The 18,771-nt window shown below is 49.8% G+C and overlaps 1 protein-coding gene across 1 annotated transcript; it reads left to right on the top strand.

The window, feature by feature from the left end:
* Positions 1 to 16,452: 16,452 nt before the first annotated feature.
* On the top strand, positions 16,453 to 17,637 carry NEUROG1 (neurogenin 1). The gene has a single exon (XM_075163916.1). The coding sequence runs from the start codon at positions 17,098 to 17,100 to the stop codon at positions 17,635 to 17,637; it is 540 nt and encodes a 179-aa protein (XP_075020017.1). The 5' UTR covers positions 16,453 to 17,097.
* The last annotated feature ends 1,134 nt before the right edge of the window (positions 17,638 to 18,771 follow it).

Here is an 18,771-nt window from a genome sequence, read left to right as displayed (position 1 = left end):
CCAACAAGGCTCCTACACCACTCCCCAGCTAAAAAGGAAAGCCACAGATAGGAAGGGTAAAGCCAGCAAGAGTTTAAATGCATTAAACCCTCCTGGTGTTCCCCGAACAGCGCTGCTCTCCTTCCTGGCTGCTCCCAGCTGTGCAAAGGCTTCACACGGGGCTGCTGCCGAGGTCAGCGGCACTCCTGCGACAGTGATCTTAGACTATATAATCAAGGCAACGCCTGGCCTCAGCTCCAAGGTTTCCTCCAGTTCAGACAGAAAAAAGAAAAAGAAATATATATGCGCACACACACACTATATACTTATTTACTGTGATAATACCCTGGCAGAGCTGAAAGAGAAAGAGCTGTTAGTTTTCAAAGTATTTTCCTATTCCGCACAAGGATGGAGCTTCAGATGCCTCTTAGTAAAAAGCTTGAGAAAGATCCCAGAGTATTTAAGAAATTAAATCTCTGGGGATATGGACCACAAGGCGCTGCTCCAGGCTGAGCATCTGAACCCGATCTCCGGGCAAACCCAGGCCCGTGGGCTAGCTAAGCTGCCCCTTGCCTTTCTTGAGTCACATTTTAACAAAACCACTAGTTTTTCCTTGAGGACACTTGATTTCAACATGCCGACAGACTTCAAGAAAAGGTTTATGCTTATTTAGTGACTACTGGGCGATGTATTTCCTGGAAAAGTATTGATACCGTTGCTCAAGAGGTGGTTAACGCTCCGCTGGGAATGCTGTGCACAGCTCCAGTTGCCCAAAGGCACTGCTCGGTGACTCACACCTCGCAGGGTATAGCCTGTACAAATGACTCTTAGCTCTGCCTTCGCCTGCCAGACCAAAACCACCAGCAAGAACTGGGAACAGAGGAAGCCAATTGTAATTTTTCCCCCCCCCCCCGCTTGCTAGAATGGGGGACTAAAGAAAAAGAACTCTTTGGTTCGATACGTGTATTCCCTTTAACCTGAAATCTGTGCTTTGAACAAAACAACTCTTGGAAACAGGAATTGAAACCACAAAGAAAAAACAGTGACTCTGGGCTGGTTTTCCCAAGCCTGTTAAACCGCATCTCCAGGCAGGTTTGGTAAGTTCCCAGGAACAGGAGGAGCATCCCTTGCTGTCCCTGATACTGCAGTTATAAAGGGAAATACTGTGTCAGAAGGTAACTGCCACACACAAAACATCAACGGCTTTCCTTCAGACTAAAACGTCTTTGCTAAAACATTATATATATATATATATATATATCTTCCACCTAGATTTGGCAGCAACCTTAAGGTTTGTTTTTGTTTCCCCCAGCAGATTGCAGGTTGCGAAGCCACAGGAGACCATTCAGTCCAACCTCCTTAATATACAGGCCATACATTTGTGCTTCGAGATTGAAAAATTGAGCCGCTAAAGCATGGTCTGAGCACACACCAGCCAGCCCCGACTACTCACCAGTTACCAATTTACTTTCCTAAGAGCTTGAACATTTGCAGGGTAAGCAGAGCCCTGCTCCATCCTGGGGTGCAGGAGCAGCACAGGGAGACCCCACAGGTCCTTTACTCAAGCACCGATGCTACACAGCAAGGATGCAAACCCTTCACAGAGCCTCCAAGGAGGGCAGCAGGCACCCGCTTTCCCCCATCCAGCCTGCAGAGCTGCTCCCCGGCACGCTGCAGCCAGGAGCACCCAGAGACAGAGCACCAAGCCCTGCACAGGAGACCTCCACGTCCCCCCTCTCCATCCCTCCCCTGGGCATTGGGTATCCACAGGCTGCACCCGTTCGGAAACAGCGCTATCAGATTTTATTTTAATAAAAGCACGAGGGTGAACCAAGCAGCTGCAGTGAAAAGACACAATAGCAGGGAGAGCTGCCTTGCCTTTTCAGCGAGAGCGCTACGTGGGATTAGTAACGTTATACAGATCCTTTCACCACTTGCCTTTCACTTGTTCATATATGGTCTAGGTCAGCAATGGCCAAAAAGTTTATTAAGAAGCGATAGCTGCTTGGTGGTCTGTGCGAGACGGCGCGGTGCTCTCGGCAGGTCCAGCTGCCTGCTGTGCCCCAGCTGCCCCCAGGCTCCCTAAATCAAGGCATGAGACCATACCAGATCACTACACGCATGGACACCTTTCCTCATCATGTCCATGCGGTGGGAGAGCTGGCCCTGCACTAACGGGGTTTCTCCAGGGCTGTGGGAGCAAACGTAGGGCTCGAAGGTAAAGTCATCAGAGCGGCCTGGGGGTTTGCACTGGTCACCCCCAAGCCCTGGGTGAGAAGCTGAAGGCAGTGTTAGAGCAACACAAATGCTCTCCGAGCTAATTAAACATCAGAGTTGGGCCCCTCCAGGACCCACATTTGTAGAGAATGGGAACAAATGTGAATAAAAAGCCACTGCCCTCAGGACTCACCATCCTGCCGAGATCCACAGCCAGGAGCTGTGCCTGTCCAAGGGCAAAGGGCTTCCCGTACAACCCAACATCACTTAATGGGCTTTATATAAGCCCAGACAAAGCTCACGCTCTCCAAAACACACTTTCCATTAGGTCAAATGAAACACCAGTCACATTTTGGGTATTTTTCCTCCAAAGCCAGCTTCCAAAAATGAGGCCTCTAAATCTAGATGCGAACACCATCTGAAGACCTCACTTATTCCGAGTTGCGCAGCACCTTTGGAAAAAAGCAAGCTGGTTTTGGCTGTTGGATGAGTTTGGGCTTCAGATCCAGAAGGACGGCCATCTTCTTGAAAGCCCTGGCCACGCTGACTTCATGCCAGGGCAGCTCTCGGTTTTGGCACTCTGTAGATCTTCCATGCATAGCCCTCGCGCTGGGATTTCTTGTTCAGTTTGTTCCCTTCAATGGGTTGGGGTGAGCGTGGTCACAAATGGAAACACAGGTATTTTTGAGGATCACCATTTGCGGCTCTCACTGACTCCGTGTTTGCTCTATCAGAAATCTGTTATTCATCGATTTCCCTCTGATCCTAAACCACAAAGAGCCGAGTGCTTCCAGGAAGGTGCTCGGTTTGCCTTGAAAGGCTGCACCCCGTGAGCCCCAGATACCCTCATAACCAGCACGTGTTTCTGGCAAAGTACTCCAAAGCAGATCTCCTATAATTCCCTTACCTGACATAACCCACCCCAGAATAGCAACTGGGATTGTCACTGCCCGAGGAACAGCGGCTGCAGCTGCGTTTGCAAGAACAGAGCTCCAGATTCTTACAGTGATTTTCGGCGCTTGTAGGTATCGATACACACCTTACAGAAATCTTAATTGTTTGCTGAATTCTGGGCAGCCAGGCAACTTGGAAAATCCCACAACACTGTCAGTTGTGCCTTCTGACACCACGTACCTCTGGAAAGACTGGCCCTCCATCTCTACGGACCGCCCCTGCAAAGGTATTTGGGCTGCCACTTCCTAGAGAGAAAGCTAAACACCTGCACAAACTCGGGCCACCATTTGGTCATCTATCTCATGTGAAACCGAGATAGAGTCATCATCTTTTTTACCCTCCCAGGTTGCCTCCTTGGACCGTCACCTCTACTAATCAGTAGCCCTGCCCAGGCAGCAATGCAGTAACAGTCCCCAATTCATACTAGAGGTATTAAATACCCAGCACAGATCCAGAAGTCGGGTTTTGGGTGCTTTCCAAAGCATCCTTATTTCTATTAGCCAGCACTACTTGGGACAAAGCCATGTGAGATCAAAGGGATGTCTGGGAGGCCCCAGCAGCCCAGGGTTCAGCCCCGTTCCTTGCTCTCATCAGCTCCGCAGCACTTTGGTGTCCGGCAGCTCTTGGGCCATGGCCAGCAGATCCCAGCCCAGATGGCTGCTCTGGAGGAGCAGTGGGGGAAAGCAGGGCTGAAAGGACATCTAGTGGCAACCAAAAACCTTCTCAGACAGCCTGGGGACACCTCTACAGCCCTCGGCCGTCTGCGTTATAAATCAGCTTGGAGCCTGCTCATTGCACTGCGACGCTGGGAATGTCCTTCCCCAGCTCTGCAAGAAAAGCTTCAACATCTGCATTTCCTTACCTGGGTATGGGAAACCCCCCAAAGCAAAGAAAATGCAGCTGTATTTTGGGAAACCTGCTCAGAGGTTTAAACAGTCATATTAGCCCATTAACGTGGAACGTGCACCCTAAGGGCAAAGAGGACACCTGGCTACCACCGTGTCTACAGGAGGCATGTTCGTCACACTGGCATGGGAAGCTGGATTGCAGCACAACCCTGGGAAGATTCATTCCCAAACCACCTGCCCAAAACCCTTTACAAACATCAGGAGTTCCTGCCCAACACACCAAGCCATGTGGCTTTCTTGCCCAGTGGTTCTCCCTCCTGCCACCAGCTCTCCAGGGAGCCCAGGACCCGCAGAACGGCGTGCAGCTGCCATTCCCCAGAAATACAGCCCGTCCAGGTTGTTGCATTTGGGTCCTGTCCGCAGACAGGACCATCTGACTTCCCAGCAGCAAAAACCACACATGCACGCTATCAATGCCTGAAGAGGAGAACTTGCTCCCTCTTGCTGGGTATGAGCACAACTTCATCCAACCATCAAAACAAAGCCAAGATCCCTGGAAGAAATGCTTTGTAGAGATGCAACATGCACAAGCATTTATTTTCTGAACACTGAGTGACAGGTTGTATTTCTGGTCCTTTTGCCAACCTCTGAAGCCCTCAAACCCTCTCAGATTTTTCTCTTATCTTTTGCTTGTGTCTGTTATCAGCTCTTTGGGAAGGGACTGCTCTGACGACACGCATGGAGGGCATCCAGCGCAACAGGAGCTACTCTGCTGCGAGCGGGCACGCGGGACCTGGGAGGGAGGAATGACATGACATGAAGTGACAGGGAGGCAGGCGGCCAAGGCCTGGGAAAATCACCACGCCTGTGTTTTTGTTTTTCTTCCCGCACAACAAAAGGTTAGTGAATTCCTCTTGGATGGGTTTCAGAACCTCCCCCAAGAGAAAAAAAAAAAAATCCTGCTGGTGTTCGCTTAAGGCTGATAATTACAGGAATAATTATGATTTATTCCCACCATAAATCTTGGAGCAAGAAAAGGGTTTTGAGGTTTGCAAGATTTGCTGGATGACAGAAGCAAAATACAGCTCTAATTGCCCTTCTTTGTTGTGTTTAATTAAGGATTCTGAAGCAACTGATCTCTGTGTCTTTTCATGGTTAGAAACCTGCAAGGAAAAGAAAATCTTTCTGCAGAGCCACCAATTGAAGCTTTGTTGGGTTACTAGGCACTAAATGTGCTACATCTGAACACTCAGGATTCCCAGAAAAAGAAGCTTATTAAAGGAAAAGAAATGCTACAACAGGCTTTTTCCTGCCCCCCCCCCCCCGCCCCCCCCAGTAGGCTTTGGCAATTTTGAGCTCACTTCTAATCCCGGAAGAAATGTCTTTTGTCTTTATCCCCCAGCGTTTTTGCCTCGTTACTGCCCATTCCATTGTGTTGCATAAAAATACTTCTCCATTTCTATTACCTTCATAATTGCACCATTTACATTTTTCCTTGGGGTTTACTTCAGCTTCCTCTCTAAGTCTAGAAGACTTATCACTTCTGCAAACACAGTAGGAAAAACAAACCAGCCCAGAGCTCCGCAGCTTCCTCCTTGGACCAGTAATTCCCAGTCATGCGCCACTCCTCCCCAGCAAGAACCAGTTTGCCAAGTGCTACCTCTCAAATTCAAACTCTAAGTGACTGGCAGGGTGTTCTCTCTCTATTTTTATGCAACAGCTAAAACAGTTCTGCCTGGGAAATCCAGTTCCTCATTATAGTAATCAGTGTCAAATCATCACACCTGGCTCTGAGAAAGGCCACCAGCCCACAAGCTACCACAGCCATCACTCAGCCCAGGCTGCATGGGCTCTGTGAAGCTAAGGGATAAAAAAAGCAAGAAATCCTTGGGATTGCTTTGAATCTGAAGGCACTTGGGACAGTGTTTTTGCAGAAAGCAACTGCACTTGATAAGCGTGGCACACCTTAGGCTAAGAGCAGGACCACCATGCGCTGCATCCCCAAAGGGAGCATTCTGCAAGGAAGCAGAGAAGGTTTGGTGTTGCCCAGAAGGTAAAATCCCAACACTTCAACTGTATGGAGCAACATACTGGATAACAATGCCTGGAAATGCTGATCTACAAAGGGAAAGTGTCAAATATAGCTTTAAAAAAAAAAGCCTTCTTGGGTTTGTCATGCCTGGGAAATGTCCTTTTAAGATCAGGAGAAAAGGATGGAGGAGGACAAAACCAGCACAGTGAAAACACACAGTCAGCAGCATTACTGATCAGAGCAAGCTCCTCTGATCTCAGGTGCTTGCCTTAGACCATAGAACAAGCATGCCAGGGTCCTAGCCCAAAACCCCTTGCTGGTCCTACTAGCCCTGTGTGCATAGCCAAGCATGCCAAGAAGAGCCATTGCTTGGGCGTTTGATTGCTTTTATCATGAGAGTTGATGACAGAAGCTAGAAAGCATCGAGCTCTGAAATCTGGAGTTGAAACACAAATTGAAAGATGTGGTTTTCTATGGGAAAACCAATCTCCTTCCTGTTTTCCTAGAGTTTCAGCTCTATGCCATCTGTGTCATGATAATTTAAATAGTTGATTGAATGCCAGTTGCTCTGTTTTACGGGTAATTACAGCACACCGTAACCCACAGGAGAGGAGCACTGGGTACACAGCTCCAGCGACTGGACAGGGGTCTCAAGATCCGCAGTAACTCGCTGCAATGACTCACTACTCACATATATACACATACATATTTATACACACACAAATATAACATGGAATTGATAATACTCCTTTTCTTCACCCATCTTTGCTCTTATCTTTTTTGGATAACACACTCTTTGTAGCAAGCCCCATTCCCTTTTCTACACATAGTGACAAAAATGTTAAATTTGACTAAAGCTTGCAGTAGAGAATAATAAAGGAAATCAAATAGAAATAAAGAACGGCCATAAAGCAAAGACTGATGGTAAAACAGTCAATTTTTCCATGTTCTGAAAAGCCTCAGGGGATTTTTCCCCACTTACTTGAAGCAGGTACCTGGGTTTTGCAGCACAGCCTCCGCGCAGGGTTGTCCATCCCGGCTGCTGCCGGACGAGCAGAGCTGGCTCCGAGCTGCAGCTTGGTAAAGGTTGACACCTTGTGGCTATTTCCATCACTTACAAGTCAGGAAAGCCGGGTTTTTCTCCTTTTCTGGCGAAGGCTGTGGGTGGAGTTCATAGATGAAGAGCTAAATTCCCAGCACCTGGCATGTAATGTGTGGGGTGGAGGGCTGGGGTCATTAACAGGTTAATGAAGATAAATAACACCAAAATCTATGAAAAACAAGGTCATACCCTATTTGTTTCTGAAAAAAAGAAAAAAAAAAGATTCTTTGGGATAGGAGCCATCTGTATATACATAGGCCCACAAGACAAGTAATAAAAAAGCAATCTTGTGAATTATGTTTCTCTGCAATTTCAGATCCCCTGTCGGATCCCCTCCTCTGTTTGCACAGTGGGGTAAGAGGCTCAGAGCCCTGCCTAACGCCAACAGCTGCTTTGGAGACGTGTAGCTGCACCGACTCCAGAGAAATTCTCTCTAATTCCTACAAGAGTAAATGGAAACAGGCTCAAGGCATTAAACCTGAGGTGAAAGAAAAAACAATACTTTGGGTTTTATCCAAGAGGGTTAAAAACAAGGGACATGTACAGTCTGAAGAAGAAGCACATTCACTTAATAATTAGCAATTGCACTTATTTTACTATTTATATCTGTGAACACAGAATTTATTGCAATTTAATACATGCTTAAATTGGAAAAGAAAGCAGCATCCCAGCAGCAGAGGCTCAGCGGAAACCCATCAGCCAAACCTGTCTCCCCTCATTAGCCAGTACTTGTTTCAGAGGAGCTCGTTACTGTGGAAGTGCATACAGCCCCAAGGAAAAAAATAAACACACCTAGGACAACATTAACTTTCCCTTAATCATGCTGCTCCCCTGTCTTTCTAATTCCCTGGCCGCTAGAACTAATACTTTGTATTTATTTAGCACTTTACACCTTCAAGCTGTTCTAAAGTACATGTTAGCAGACCTAAAACGTAAAGCTACCCTAGCAGAAAAATCTTCAGTAATTACAAGGGCTAATATATACCTTGAAAACTATTCTTGCCACCTAACTGTGGGTCAGGCTTACCTGTGCACCCGCTCCAGGCATAAGGCACAGCACCTGCAGAATTTTTCCTTCGTTCTCTGCCCAGTTCAGCTGCATCGTTAGGCACTGGTCCCAGCAAACCCAGCACTTTGCACCCTGGGAGTTTCCAAGGGCTGTTACACCTGCAGTTTAACACTATGCTTTTATTTTTCTTTTTATACCCAGAGACATTATCATAAAGAGGTAGGGAAAGAGATGATACTTGGCTGTCAGTGTGATGGAGAGCAAGACCAAGTCCCTCACCATCACTGTAGCTGCTTACACTAACAGAGGGATGATTCAGGCTAGAATTTAAGATGTTCATACCTGTGGTTTTGTCCCTGAAGAATGGGAACTTTAAAAGATATATTGCATATATAATACTAAGGTAATGAACTGCAAAGCAGCCCAGCTAAATGGGTAGCCAGAGGCCATTTAAACCAGTGCAAAGTACTGCTTTAAATTCCAGAAAGCAGAGCAGATCTACAAGTTATTTATCATTTGCTTTCAGTTAACTTTAATGAAATTTGTTTGAAAAACAGTAGGACATCCTTCAAAATGATGGTGCAGAAAAAAAAAATGAGAGCTACTTTAAAAACAATTGGGGTGTCATCTCAGTGTGTTTTCATTGAAGCATCTTAATTCAGCAGCCACCAGATGTTTCGCTTTGACATTTTCTAAAAATAATATTCTGATTAAGCCAAACTAAATCTTTTCCTCCTTCCACCCTGCCCACAGCCCAGTTCTACTGTTTGGCCTCTGAACTGCAAAGTCCATTTCGACCCAGCCCTCCGCTGCCCGGCCAGCCCTGCCGCCTCCCGGGGCCAACACTGGCTCTCCAAAACTCAGCACCCACCACTGCATGTAAAACAGCCCCAAACCACCAACCCTCAGCCAGGAAAAGCTCTTTGTATCACTTTTTCTCACTCAGAAACCTTTACAATTGTACTGAGATGATTAAAAAAATATTATTTTTTTTTTTTACTAACACAGTAAAAGCAATAAAATGACAACATAAGCCCAAAAGAAAGCACAGGGGGTTTGTGTCACTAGAGCAGGTTTTGCTTTGCTAAACAAACCCCGTCCACAGGAGCTTTTCCGGAGCCCAGGGAGATGCGAACCCTCCACTCCGCACGGCCGAGTTTGCAGCGCTGTGCCTTGGGGTGTCACCCTCGGCCCTCGCATGGCCAGGGCAGCGGGACTGCACCCCAAAGGTTGCATCCTGGGGGTCAGGGTGCAGGGGCTCTGCCCGGCATGGCCCAGGGCCGGGGCTGTCTCCTCGCCTTTTCCACCTGCCCTGGGCACCAGGGCTCCCAAGTGCTGGCAGGTCCCTGCCCAGCTCTCACATCTCTTTTGGGGTGAATTCACCTGCTTTTACTTTTTTTTAAATTGAGGGGATGTCAGCTTCTTCCTCACTGATATAATCTTTTATTATAGATGGCCTCTATTTATATATAAAATGTCCAGCCTCCTTTGATGTGAAAAGCATCTGGATGGTTTCATACCGATGTCCCTTTACAGAGGGCCAAAACAAAAATTACAGGCAGACCTTTCCCACCTGCAACAAAAGCCTGCAGGTGGATGCATTTCAAAACGACTCTGCTTAAAAACATGTGAAGCTTCTCATTTTTCTTTTATGTATGTGTACTCTAATTGATAAGGCAAAGCAGTGACTGAGGTGTGACAGGAAATTTTCATCAAGACCCCCTGGGTGACCCAGCCAGTGACCCAGCCTTCCTCTCCCCTTTCGTATGCAAAAGTCGATACCATCACTGTTACTAACAATTTGTCTTGGCCTCAGCCATGGCCAGAGCCAGGTATTGCAAAAACACTACAAACAGACCAGTATATGACCCCGAATATGACAGGTACTTCCAAATATCTCTGGATGCCATCACTGCAGTTCTTACGACAGATTAGACATCTTCGGTGCAGCAGTGAAGCTTTGCGCAGGGGCTGCGTGTGTGCACGTGTTCACATGCGCATGTGTGCGTGCACACATGTGAGTGTGCACGGGCGTGTGAGCACATGGCTGTGTGCACCTGTATGCACATACGTGTGTAGGCACACATAGGTGTACACATGTTCACACGCGTGTTCGTGTGTGCACACCAGGGTGGGGGTTGCTCCCCAGCCTTGCCCTCCCGCCCTAAACCCCGGGGAAGGAAACAGGCAATTCCCTTGCGGGTGCAACCCTTGTACGTACAATGCCAGCGAAGGGATTATATCAGGGATTAACATTTTAAACTCCCCTACCAGACCTACTGACTCAAAGATCCTCAGGGCAGTAATCGTGTTACTGTCTCTGGGATTATTGTGTTCCTGGGTTCAAACCTGAATTTCAGGAGAAGTCGGTAGGAGCTGCCCCCCAACCCCTGCACACCCCAAACTCCCCGGGCTGGGGCAGGAGCCGCTGCATTTGGGTTTTTCTCCTTTTCTTTAGCCATTCTCTCCATTTTCCCTGCCGCGGCCGGGAGAAAACTCCACGAATGCTTTTCTGGTCGCCTGCCTCCTCCTAATTCCCGGTAATTTATCCCGTATTAAAACTCCCTTAAGGAAGAATGGCCCAGGACCCAACACCTGCTATGCAAATGGCAGCAAATCCCCCAGGCCCCCGCGGCGGGGCGGTGGGGACCCGCGGGCTGCCGGTGGTCCCGGAGCATCCTCCCCCGGCTGCAAGACTCCATCCCCAGAGCCAGGGGGGACCCCGAGAGCCCCCCCAAAAGCTCAGGCTCAATTTCATCCCACTGTTATGGTGCTTCAATTCTTTCAGGTTATCTTTACTGCAGTTAAAAGAAAATAAAAATAAAAGCCACTCCTAAGCAGAATTATCTATATGGAAGGTATAAAAGAAAACCTGAGCATCTCAGCATGTAGTTAAGCTTCCTGCTTTGCATGTTATTGGGGGGATTTCATCCGCACGGCGGTCAATGAATTTTGTCCCTTTCTTTTAGGATAAGTGTTCTAGCTTCAATTAACAAAATACGAATCAACAAAAGAAGGGGAATTGTGGGCGGGAGAAGGTGGAGGGGGGAAAAAAAGAGAAGAAAAACCTCTCGCACAATAAGGTGGGGGAAAAAAGGGGCTTGTTTCTCAGAGGTGACATCCTAATCTCATTTTTCCCAGTTAATGTGCTAGCCGGGAAGCTGAGGAAGGTCCAGGCAGGGAGCGTGCCCCGGCAGCGTGACCACACCGGGAGGGTTTGGCCCTTTTCCTTGGATAACTTGGATTAGGGTTGTTGAAACCTCAGGCAGTCAGTCGCATCCCCGGGCACCTGCGCCCCGCGCCGGGTCCAGCCCAGCTCCCCGGGGGCACCCGGTGCCGAAACGGGGGGAGATGGCACCGCTGCGCTGGGGACCCGCACGAGGACCCTGCGCAAACCCCTCCATCTCCACGCTTTCTTCCCGGGGCCCTTTACCATGATCATATATTTCCCAGCCCTGGGCGCTTGACTGACATTTGGGCTATTATTCGGGGAGATAGATTGTTTGGCCTGAAGATGCATTGTTTGGGCTCCTCATAAAAGAAACAAGTTAAATGCCGCAGCTACCACACACAAAAATGACTCCTTCTGGCCATAAAACCAGTGGGACAAGGAAGTGGTTGTAGGAGTCAAACATAATTGATGCTCAGAAAGATGTTATAAATAATCTGCGCCGAGTCCTCTCTCATGTGCCTCAAAACCACAGAAAGTGGCGCTTTTTTTTTCCCCCCCCTCTTTATCTCCCCTTGAATTCAGGAGCATAATACACCGTGAGCACCAATAATTGATGTATGTTATAATTCTTCATTACCCTATCAGTAGTCTGGGAAAATTGGAAGAAAAGAAAATGCCAGAAAGTTATGGTAAAACTTAAGATGCGACAGAAGTAGCTTTCTTTGCTCATGCTGTGAGTGTTTGAATAAGAAGAATGTCCCTGCACTGTAACAAGCTAAAAGAATGAGGAAGACAAAGGATTTCACGAAAAAGGTTTAGATAGAAGACAAGGCAAGTGAAACTGAAAGGAAGGGAAAAAAACCATTTACAATGGAACAATGCGTGTACTAATCGCTTTGATATATTATACAAACCCAAAGACCCAAAACATTGTGTAATTATTTATAAATGACTTCTCCACTCCTGTGTATAATACCAAAGAAAGAATAAAACTGCAGGCTACTCTCTAAACTATTTCTAAATAGACCTAGCTCAAAAGGAAGCAGAAGTGTTTGAAAAAAAATAATTAATGGTTGATTTTATGGTTGTCTCATTAAAACATTTTAATTACAACAAACAAAATACATTTGTGCTTGCAGGGAACAATCGTTTACCTACTCGCCCCCCCTTCCAAAAAGAAGGAAAACGTTACACCACCCATTTAAAACCTGAAAATAAAACTTTCCCACTATTTCTGCAGAGCCCCCGGGAGGCAATGAGCCCCGGCCGCCGCTCCCAGGCGCTTATGCGGGATTTCAGAGCGGATTCGGCTCCTCCAGGCCAGGAACCCCCCCAGCACTCAGGGACCCTCCCTGCGATGCCCCCGTGCTCCCCTCCCGCCGGCCACCCCCGGCACGCGGCCGGAGGCCTCACGCTGGCCGCAGGCAGGTAGATGAGGCCAAATCCTTCATAGCCGAAGCCCTTGAGCTGCTCCCGAGGCGCTTCCCCCGCAGGAGAACCGGCTCTGCTCCTCAAGGAGTTAACGCTGCCTCCGTGCAGGCCGAGATCCCTTTCAAATACCGGACTTCCAGGGCTGTCCATTAGTCAGCAGCGGGACGTGAACCCCTGAACCCTCCGGTAGCCTCGGGCCGGGAGCTGTAAGCCGACCCCGGCCGGGCGATGGGTCCCAGGGGCACAGCACCGTACGTCCATCCCTATGCTCGCAGCCCGGCCACGGTGCTGGCCCTCGCTGCGCCTCTGTCCCCAGCCCGGGCTGGACAAGGAGCCACCGCGCTCTGCACCGTGCCCACGCAAGCATGGGGAGACAAGCTGCCCCACTGAGCTATTTTCTGGTTTTCTATCTATTTTTAACATTTCTGCTGCATCAACCTGGGCATCCTCGGGGGTGAGCGAGCGTGATCCTCCCTTCACTCCTGCAAGGATCGAGTTTTCTGCTCCAGGGTGATGGCTTTGCCACCAGCCATGTCGCCTCTCCAAATTCAGCTCAAAGCATCTTCCGCAGACAGCTCTGCCTTCTCACTCTGGCCATGCTTTCAAACAAGGGAGCAAAAAAGTAGTATTCTCCTGGTCGAAATGTTGTTTTGACACTCATCCCAACATTAGTTTAAGCCCTCATGTACTAATGTAACAAAACATAGAGTTGGGTGAGTTGTATTAATGTGCATCTTAAAAAAAAATAAAGTACCTCTAGCGTCTCTGAGGCATCTTCCAACTGCAGGAGCAGTTTTACTGTGAACCGCTCATTTCCATGCTTGGGGAGAAGAGTGATGCTAACGTTGCTCTAATAACGGTAATTCCGGTCATTTTTGAAATGTGAGGCTGATTTCTAAAGTGGAGATTTGTTTACCTTTACAAGGTACAATGAACACTCACCAGGGAATGTGATCTTCTCGTGGACTGGCTTTTTCCTTGCTGGAAACGATACATTCAGAGAGCAGTGCTGAGCACCCGGGAGCCTTGCGGCACCTTTTCCCCAACAGCCTTTCCTCCACCTTTATTTATTAATTCTTACTTTTTCTGGAGTCCAGCCACGAGCGAGACCCAACACACAACGCCTCAACGCGAGGGCGGAGGAGCGAGCTTCGTGCTCGAGGCCCCAGTCCACCAAGGGATAAATGCGCCGCACAGAAACGCGCCCACAACAGTTTGCTCCGATTCTGATCGAGCAGTTTGCCATCCCGCGTAGCGAAGGATGGGCCGATCCAGCTGTGCTTTCATGGTTTCCATAGTCAAAAAAGCCACTTGAATCTTTTTTCCCTCTTTTTTTTTTTTTAAAGTGCTGTAAGGTGTCTCAAAGCAAATGGTAAAGTATTTATGGCAAGCTTCGTTAGAGCTCAAAATATGAAACTAATAACATCCACGAGTCCATCTGAGCCTAGTTGCACTTACATCAAGGTGGAGAAGTTAATATCGAAGGCTAAAAATCAGAATAAGGCCATCAGCGAGATGCTGGGAACACACTCTCTGTTCCTTGAAATCAAAGGTCCTGTTTCATTTGGGGATTTTTTCCTTTCCCGATCCCAGAAAACTTGATGAAACCTTAGCAGCTGACTTCCATAGGAGCAGGCCCGTAAGGTGTAAGAGCTATTATCTGTGTTGGCTGAATAATTTATCTGCAAAATTAGTAGACTGCCTGCGATAGAACTGGTTGAATTATTCATCGGGAATAAATTATCCAAGATATTTAGCACTTCTTTCTGTTTGCGAAGGCTTCCTGAAACAATTCTGGTTCTGTGAATGCATTCGTTATTCATAAGTACGCAGTGAATAGATTATGCAAACAAATTTCAGCCTATGGGTTGTTTGTGAAACATTCACTTCAGCTCTGGCTATTCATGGCTGTGACTGATCACAGAGACACATGGTGCTCTCTCCCCTCCTTGATTGGAGCACAAACTTTTAAAACAAGAGAATAACAAATGACAAACTGCAAATGATGGATAAGGACTAATGAATAATGCGCTTTCACTGCAAACTTTCAGACAAGTGATCGGTTGTGCCAAAGTCTGTGAAACTCTAGGGAATCATAAACATTTTAATGAATAAACTATTGACTGCTCAAAGACACCTAAACAAAAGACAATAAAAGTGTTGCAGACAACACCAGAGTTTATATAACTGTATACAAAGTGCACCTTAACAAAAGCTTAACATTTTTTGCCATATGCTTCCATAACCTTTAAATTTTGGTCCCTTCTGACTTTCTCCTGGTTCATGCTGGAAACTCCACCGCCAATCTCTGCCTGCCGACCGAGGCCTCGAATCGTGCCGTCACTTAAGGACACGAGTAACTCAGTGAAGTGGAACTACTTAGTGCAGAAAGTCATTTATGTATGCATGGGCCCTAAAAACATCAGCCTGATTGCAGGTCCGGTGATGGAGAGAGCCCAGTCCCCCAGTCCCGTCGCCTGGCCTTACGTGGTTATATTGCACACTGAAGGTCTGTAGCCATATAAAGATGTTAAAAAGCAGAAAGCGAGCTCATCCTGCAAGCTTGGCCACTGGAAAACTATTTCTAGTTTGAGACTCGTTAATATTCATCACCCAGGGCTTTCTGGATTGCTCACTTCTGTGCGCGCGATCTTTTTGGCACAAAGAAGGTTGGTTGTTGGCGGTTTGCTGGTGTCACGGATCATCTCAAAGCCAGGAGGGCGAAAAGCAGAAGGAATAACTCTGATAGCAAACTCCTCTCTCAGGTTCAAGTAAAGAATGGTTGCTATGAACTTAAAAGGCAGAGATAAAGACAATAACTTCCACTGTCAATTTTCCTTGTTTATCAAAGGAGAAAATCACAGGAGGGGGAATGAATCAACATTTAATGCAAGGGGAAAGCATGTAAATAAATGTGAGTTTAGGCATAGAAGTCTAAAAATGACTATTGATGGATGGTGAAACTGAAAACCTTCCAGAAAGGCAAGTACCTGAGTGCTGACAATGGGGCTTCCTTACAGCACCGAGAGGCAGGATGCAAAAAGCCAGATGTCAGAATTAAGAAACTTTTTAGCCACGTACTTCCCAAAGTGTTAAATAGTGATATCTGGGCACCTAATGGGGATTAGCAGAGGCAGCAAGAACTTCACAATAAAAACAGCACAGTTCTTGGTTTTTATCCAGAGACAAAGAAGAATTGTGTATATACGTTCACAACCACTGAAGTTTATAAGATAAATGTAATTTGGAATTTTTAACTTTCCTTAACTCACCTGCAAAACCCTTTTCAAAGTGAAGCGCACAAAAGCCAAAGCGCATGTAAACATTCATCTCTGAAAAGACCTGCTTTGAGTTAAAGTTTTGTCATTTCAGAGTATTTTCACTTTGACGGGGACGCGTAGAAAAACCGCAAGGTGCAAAGAAAATCCTCTAGCCGGGTCTGGCTGGGGAAAAAACCACGGCTCATCCTCTGCAAGTCCAGACTAACCGCTTTCTTGCAAATCCCTGCTCGCAGCGATTTAAACTCACGCCGCAGCCCCTCCGGCCGGAGCGGGCCGGTGACCCCTCCACCCCGCGCTGAGCACCGACCCTCCCTCCCCCCGCCGCTCCCCGCACACGGGGGGGGGGGGACAAAAGCACGAGGGGGGGGGCGGGCGGCGCGGCCCCCCCCCGGGAGCCCCCTCACTCCCCCTCCCCCGGGGGCGCGGCAGATGCGCGGCTGCCCGCGGTAATTGCGGGCACGCTCCGGAGGGCGCGGCGCACGGGGCCGACCTGCCGCCTCGGCGCGGCCCCGCGGGGCGGCCACGGGGCCATTGTCCGCCCGCCGCTATAAGAACGGGCTCCGGCGCCGTCGTGTGCCAAAGCCGCCGCTCACACGAGCGGATCGCAGCCCGCAGCACTTCAAAGACAAGAGCGGTCGCGTGTCCCCCCCGCCCCGCCTTTCCCCGGCGCTCGCTTTTTTTTTTTGCCTTTTTTTTTTTTTTCCTCCCCCCCCACCCCCATCCGCGGAGGGCTCTCAGCGCTGAAGTCCGCCCTGCCTCCCCCTCCAGCGGCAAGCTTTGCTTTTTCCCGTCTATATTTTTATACCGTTATTGCTTAACTGCATCCCCGGGAGTGCCTTTCCATGTGAGTACGGGGGGCGCCGGCACCTGCGCGGCGCAGTGCCGCCGGGCCAAGCACTCCCACACCTCCATCCCCCCGCTCTTAGTTTTTTTTTTTTTTTCTCTCTCCCCCACCCCTTCCCCGGCCGCTTCGCACCTTCCCCTTCATCCACACCTCCCCCCCCAGCCCTGCCGCCCCCTTCCCTGCCCCGCGCCCCGCAGTGACGGGCGCTCCGTCTTCTCTCCCCGCAGGATGCCCGCGGAGGCGGCCAGCAGCGGCGGCGGTGCGGAGCCGCCCGGCGCTCCGCGGGAGCGGCGGAGGCGGCGCGGCCGTGCGCGGGCGCGGACCGAGGCTTTGCTGCACACGCTGAAGCGCAGCCGGCGGGTGAAGGCCAACGACCGGGAGCGGAACCGCATGCACCATCTCAACGCCGCCCTGGACGAGCTCCGCAGCGTCCTCCCCACCTTCCCCGACGACACCAAGCTCACCAAGATCGAGACCCTGCGCTTCGCCTACAACTACATCTGGGCCCTCTCCGAGACCCTCCGCCTGGCCGAGCAGTGCCTCCCGCCGCCCCCCGCCTTCCGCGGGGCCGCCGCGCCCCCCAGCCCCGGCAGCGACGCCGGTTCCTGGCTGTCCACCGCCTCCCCGTCCGCCCCCTCGCTCTGCGCCTCCGCCTCCGGCCCCAGCAGCCCCGCCACCTCCGAGGACTGCGCTTACGCGCCCGCCGACAGCCTGCGCGGCTTCCGCGGGCTGCCCGCCGCTGCGCCCCCGGGCGCGCCCTGCCGCTAGGGCGCAGCGCTCCGCGCCGCTCCGCGCAGCGCGCCCGGCTCTCGCCGCCCGAGGGCCGGGGGCGGGCGGGGAAGGGGTGTCTCTCCTCCCGTTGCACTTTTCAGCACACATCCCCCCACCCCAGCCCCTTCCCCCCGACCCCCGCCTCGCCTCCCGTCCGACTCCGAAAACCGGGAAGAAAAGCGACAGATTTGCTGCCGCAGACGAGGTGAAAAGTCAATTTTACAATTTGTAGCTCTCCAGCGAAGAAAAACGAGCATGAAAATTTGGTTTGAACGCCCTGACAATGCCATGAAAAGGCTTAGGGGGCCGATGCGGCCCGGGGCGCAGCACGGGGCTCAGCGCGTCCCTCCTGCCCTGCGCCCGGGGCGGCTCAGCCCCGCCCGGGGGGGGCCCCAGCACCGGCCCCGATGGGACCCTGTGCCCGACGGACAAGCGGAGAGGCTCATGCATTATAGATGCTGACCCCCAGCGCGGCGGTCTTGCTTTAGAGCAGGAGCAGACACGGGGTATTCAGCGACTGGGCCAGATAGCGGTTTAATTTATTCAAGATGTTCATTCATATGAAAATTGTATTTTTGTACATAAAGAGCTTTATTCTATTATTATGCCTCTTATCAAAGTGGGTTCTCTTTTTTTTTTTTTTAAGAAATTGTACTTTACCCTGTAAATAAAATTTTTAACGTTTTTACTGAATTTCAGCAGTGCCTCTGGAGTTTTGTTTCTTAAGCTCAGGGTTTTTCGTTCCTCAGAAGGAGCCTGGGGCGGAAGGGAATGTTTGCCCCAAGGCGATGCTCAGCACGGGCCAAGCCAGTGTTTCTCACACCACACTTGCCACAGACACGTGCGGCTACCTGCAAACATCAGCTGGCCCCCGAGTCTCACAGAGAAGGGATTAGAGACCCGTTCAGGACACGCGGGCGGAGAGCAGGAGCGGTGGGGTGCCTCCAGCAGTGCTGGTGTTCAGGGCTACCCTTGCCATGGCTCACAAGGGGAGCTGGAAGGTGTTGGGGGATTTGGGGCAAGGAGAGGATGCTGCACCCCTGAACCAGGGGTTCCCCAAGTCACGCGATGTGATGGAGGCTCTCCCTGCTCACTCCCACGCAGGGAGAGGGGAAAGGGTGGCTGGAAGCA

This window comes from Calonectris borealis, chromosome 15 (genome assembly GCF_964195595.1).
Source record: "Calonectris borealis chromosome 15, bCalBor7.hap1.2, whole genome shotgun sequence".
Lineage (NCBI taxonomy): Eukaryota > Metazoa > Chordata > Aves > Procellariiformes > Procellariidae > Calonectris > Calonectris borealis.
Note: the sequence above shows the minus strand (reverse complement) of the source record. Positions and strands in the feature narration are given on the sequence as shown.